This window comes from Camelina sativa, chromosome 18 (assembly GCF_000633955.1).
Source record: "Camelina sativa cultivar DH55 chromosome 18, Cs, whole genome shotgun sequence".
NCBI classification, from domain to species: Eukaryota; Viridiplantae; Streptophyta; class Magnoliopsida; order Brassicales; family Brassicaceae; genus Camelina; species Camelina sativa.
This window is the reverse complement of record NC_025702.1, coordinates 19,318,034-19,323,191: the sequence shown is the minus strand read 5'-3', so window position 1 is coordinate 19,323,191 and position 5,158 is coordinate 19,318,034. Positions and strand designations below refer to the sequence as shown.

At 35.2% G+C, this 5,158-nt stretch overlaps 1 protein-coding gene across 1 annotated transcript; it reads right to left on the bottom strand.

Moving 5' to 3' along the window:
* LOC104762633 lies at nt 971–4,079 on the bottom strand. Its single transcript, XM_010485961.2, has 3 exons — nt 3,486–4,079; nt 2,068–3,391; nt 971–1,964 (listed from the first exon to the last, which is right to left on the bottom strand). Exons 1-3 carry the CDS (start codon nt 3,889–3,891, stop codon nt 1,136–1,138), a joined length of 2,559 nt encoding a protein of 852 aa, XP_010484263.1. The 5' UTR covers nt 3,892–4,079; the 3' UTR covers nt 971–1,135.

Genomic DNA, 5,158 nt, shown 5'->3' with positions numbered 1-5,158 from the left:
CCCCCAATAAGGTTTTATTAAGTTATAAATATCACGATCATGGATCAGGACGTTGTGGTTTAATCCGGTTCGGGGTGACTTGGATTTGGATGCACGGAAGGAATGCTTCGGCTCTCTCATTCGCTCTATTTTGATTCAGGTAAGGTTCAAACAACATTCACCGTAATATTAGAATTAGAATTATACAATAACTAAATAAATTTAAACAACATTTGATTAATTAATAAAACGTAGTTTTAGATTGTCAAATTAAAAAAAGAAATTTGAGTGTTGAATTGCACTACAATTAGAAATGTTACGTTTTAGATTGTCAAATTAAAAAAAGAAATTTGAGTGTTGAATTGCACTACAATTAGAAATAACCGAATTTGATGTCTAATCTATCTTTAATTCATAAGTTTGACATCACTTGTTTAATATTTATTCAAGTTAATGTAATTTTAACCTGAAAACTATGTTTATTAATTTGACAACAAAAAGCTGAAAAATATCAACGATATACTATATCTATAAAATATTTTAACTAAAAAAATAATACAAAATTTTAAATTTATATACTTACTAATGAATATAATCTTAATTATTTAGTTTAACAAAAAAAAATTTAAGTGTTATATTGCAATACAATGGAGAAAAACCGAATTAGATGTCTTACCAATTGCATCGCTTTTGATTCAAACCGAGCTAACTTTGACATCTAATTCAAATTTTTTCCAAATTAAAGTAATTTTAACATTTAAATATCTTAATATTAGTTCAATAACAAGAAATATAAATTTCACCCATTATATATATTATTCTAAATAAAGAAATTATTGCAAAATTGACTACTCACTAATTTATTTGATATTTTTACTAGTTTAATCTTTTCAAGCAATATATAATTTTAACACTAATGAATTAATATTAAAAATTCAACCACTAAATATATTAACAAATTTAAATCTAACACGTGAAGACATTTAAGTTTTACTTTTGTTGCGATCACCTGAATTATCTATTTTGAAAACTTATAATAAAATATGAAAAGCGCTTTTCTCAATGACACTAAGGTTTTGAACTTTTGAATCCACTAATACCAACTAAGTTTTCATCTACAACCTGAATCTTTAGCCACCGGTTAAAATAAACTTGTTCAATTTTGAATCTTAGACTCACATGATGGTTTCTTCCTCAAGCTAATCAATATTCCTTCAACAAGCTTATCTTCACCAAAAGTCTCTGTAGGTTTCTTCTGCTTCTTGTCAGTGTCCCAAGAACCCAGAATTTGGAGTAAATCGCTATTTGTTTCATCTTCTTCTTTCTTCCTTCCGTCGCCACTCTTTTCTAAAGAAGCTTCATCCTCCGTCTCTGAGTCATCATGATCTTCTTCGTCTGTAACAACAGATGGCTCATTCTTATGAGTCTTTTTGGAAACTGGACCAAGATCTTCGAATGATGAATCAGATTCATATGGAACCGGGGTTGACGAAGGAACAATGTATCCTGATTCAATCCTAGCCTCAGGCATCATTTGTATCAAAGACTGAAGCTTCGGATAACCGAGGTTATGATATTCTAAACGGTATCCAAATCTGTCCAAAAAGTCTTTCTTCAAGTTACTCATGTTATAACCACCAGGGTTCTCCTCTGTTATCTTCTTTACCAGCTTATGACAATCCGCAATCATCTGGCTTCTCGATCTTTCTTTAGGTCTCTGGCTCATACCATCTTCTTCTTCGTCAGACATTGATTTTGACATATTCACAAATATCGATCTCAATCCATCCGTAGCAGGTCTATTGCTAAGACAAAAGCTTTCCTCGGTGAACCTAGTTACTCTAAAAGGTAGAGCATCAGAAGGATTCTCTTTTATCCATTCCTTCTTTGATATTAACAGAGATACTAAATCAAGCATTTTGAATACATCGAGAGGTTTGAGAGATGAAGGTCCCTCGTCCTTCAGATTCTTAGCCAACGCTTCTCTAAACAAGTAACAAAACAAAGAAACTGGCCGTTAATTGACTATTATATTTCCCTGATAAGCTAATGCAGAAACATCGCTAAGGAAAAGAGAAGAATAAGAACCTTGAGATTGAGTGTGAAACAAGGACGAACCCTCTTGGAGAATTAATGAAAGATTCAACATCTTTCCAAAAAGAATCTTCTGCAAAAATGTCATGTACGTGAGGTCTAGTTGCTACTGCATTGCTAATGTCTGAATTTCTTCCCCAAAAAAACTTGAATCTCTTCATAAGTCGAATCACAAGCCCCGGACTCTTAGGTTTCTCGTTGCCTACTTTAGTGTCTGCTTCTACCTCCCCAGCAGATTCACTAGAGGTAGAAGATGCAATTCGAGATTCTAAGTCCTCATCCACCACTTTTCCTTCAACAACTACTCTTTTTTTCCCTTCGTCTCCATTTCCAGAAATATGTTTCTTTTCTTGGAAATGCTCTAACTCCATTTCAGGTGAACCAAACCATAGTTTTTTTAGCTTCATACAAAATCCGTCTTTTTCCTCAGAAGAAGAAACATCATCAACAGCAGTTAAAGCTAGCTGGTTTTGTTTCATGGATTCGTCTTTTTCCTTAACATCCACCTGCCTAATTACAGAAACAGACTCTGGAGAACTCTCTTGTGATTGAGATTCCTCTTTCACGTCTTCATCATTCTGTTTCATCTTCTGACACATCTTTTCAACACTAACATTTTTGGGATTCTCACTACTTAACTTCGGGGATGAGGCTTTGATATCCATATCTTGGTTAACAGCATGAATTAAAAACATACCATCTCCAACTGGAACAACCTTTAAGATCTTTGGCATAGATAACAGAAACCTCGAAAAACTCTTATATCCGTAAAAGTCTCTATCTAGAGAGACTTTCCTCTTGCGCAGCTGCTCACGGAGCTCAGTAATAGGTGCTCCTTTAGGATACCAACTCAATATCAAACCAATCTGCTTAACAACTTCTTTCGGGATACGACGACATGCCTTAGAAGAACCCGAATTCGCTTCGTGCAACTCTACGGTTTTCACACTGGTCAAAGAAACTACTTGACTGTTGGAAGTGGTGGTGGCAAATGGGTCAAGAAGAGGAGTTCTATAGTGACCATACCAGGAATTATAAGGACCATCGGGTGGCTGGTTAAAGTGTTTACATGCTGTGTATTTCCCTCTAACTAAAGCATCCCAATCCCACATAATGGAAGCAGCACTACACAATACACCAGGCGTAGCTTCTTCGTATCCCGCGAGCAAAATGTTGTAATTGCTCATCCTCAATTTGTGTAGCACACTGGCGAAATCACTGTCGCTTGAGATTAGGAAGATATGAGCAGGAGGTGGATTCTGACTAACCCAACACATCAGATCTGTGATCAAAGATCTATCCGTACTGTTCTTCCCACCTGTGAAATCACATCACAAAAAAGTTAAGGCTTTTTTTTTTTTCCCTAATCAGATCCTTAAGTTTTAAAAAAGTAAGCTTTGCATAGAAATGACCTTGAGGAACATGAGTGAGAGTGATTCCAGTAGCGGAGAGAGCTTCTTGGTTAGTTCTAGAGAGCTGGATTAAGTCTCCGAAGGCAGTGATGGTGATGGGTCCTTTGATTCCGCTGTTTCTAACGGCGGATGTGATGGTCTGAGACAATTTGAATACATTCGCACCCGCCGGCAAATGACAGTTTTCGAAATCCCACCACACCGGAACCCTAACAATCCGTGACTCGTCGTCGCATTGAGGTCGTCTTGTAGAAGTAAACTGACCGACGCCGGATTTATAAGAAGAGAATCTCGCGATCAGCACAGAGATCGCGCGACGCGGTAATGGCGGCAGCTCGACGACGGAGGTGGGGGAAGAGGAAGCTGCGAGGCGGAGGAAGAGTGGTTTGAAAGACCCGAATTGCATGATTAAGCTCAGGAAACGAGTAGAAAGAGGAGAGGTTTCATGTGCGATTGTAATGGCGGAGATGAGTTTTCACTGAGCTGAGGGTTTTAAGCATTGTCACGGAGTTTGGAGAGGAAGAAGACGGAGAACAGAGAAAGCGCCGGACTAAAACCCATACTCACGTGCACATCACGTGATTTATCACTCACTATGGGCGTTTGGTCTGTGAAGCCCATTACGAGTTTTCTTTCTCGTCTATTTATCTCTTCAACTCGTTTTGGCCCAATTAAATCACGATAAAGGAGAGACGTGTTCATTCACTTTAGGATATTTGAGGAGCTTTGTGTGTGCCGGTGTAGAAATTTTAATGCAAACGTTGGAAATATTAGTGAAGTAGACGAAAACGATAGCTCTTGAGTCTTGCCTCATTGTTTTGACCAAACCATGATTTGTTTTGCTTTTTCTTCTTTCGTCTGACTTTTTCTTTTATTAGACGGTAGGCTTTCGCTTTAATTAAGATGTTGAGGAAGAAAAAGATCGGAGATGCGTATATTCCTTGAATTCATCATTCATCTCATTATTGGGTCATACAGTATGTTTATTAAGCATTAAGGTAAATTATATATTTTTTTTTAACTACTGATATAAATATATACTCCATCCGTTTCAAAATATAAGATGTTTTAGAGAAGTTTTTTGTTTCATAATATAGGATGTTTTCAAGTTTCTATGCAATTTTTAGATTAGTTTAGTATTTTTATATTATGCAATATTTTTTCTAATTGGTTAAACTTGTTAAAAGTAAATACTTTTTAATCTGCGTGCTTTAGTTAAAACATTATATATTTTGAAATGGAAGGAGTATAATTAAAAATATAATAAAAAAACGAAAGAGTATCGCTTAAGATGATCAGGAGATGATGATGATACGTCTGTTATTGATGCAAGTGGCTTTTCCTTTTTTTTTTTAATTTTATTTTAAAATTTAATTAACGACCGAAAACATTTACTATATTAAAGAAAGAAGAAGACTAAAATGTAGTAAACGGGAAAGAGCTTAAGAGAACACTTGCGTAGTCAAGATGAGAGAGATGAAATCATGAGAACATCATTAATTAGTCTTCGATATTTATTTAACGACCGAAAACATGTATGTTGAATACAGATTTTAAAAGATATTAGTCTTCAAACTTAATATCTTTGAAAATCTGTATTACTCTGTCATAGCTTGTAATCGTCATTTGAAATTGAAAGCCCTTTATTAAAAAAAAAAAAAAAAAAAAAAAAA

What these genes read in the sequence shown, in the direction of transcription:
- LOC104762633 (XM_010485961.2), bottom strand. Translation starts at nt 3,891, where the DNA reads ATGCAATTCGGGTCTTTCAAACCACTCTTCCTCCGCCTCGCAGCTTCC. An exon ending in TCTCACTCATGTTCCTCAAG is followed by an intron (nt 3,392 to 3,485) that starts GTCATTTCTATG and finishes GTGATTTCACAG; the next exon opens with GTGGGAAGAACAGTACGGAT. An exon ending in GTTTCACACTCAATCTCAAG is followed by an intron (nt 1,965 to 2,067) that starts GTTCTTATTCTT and finishes TTACTTGTTTAG; the next exon opens with AGAAGCGTTGGCTAAGAATC.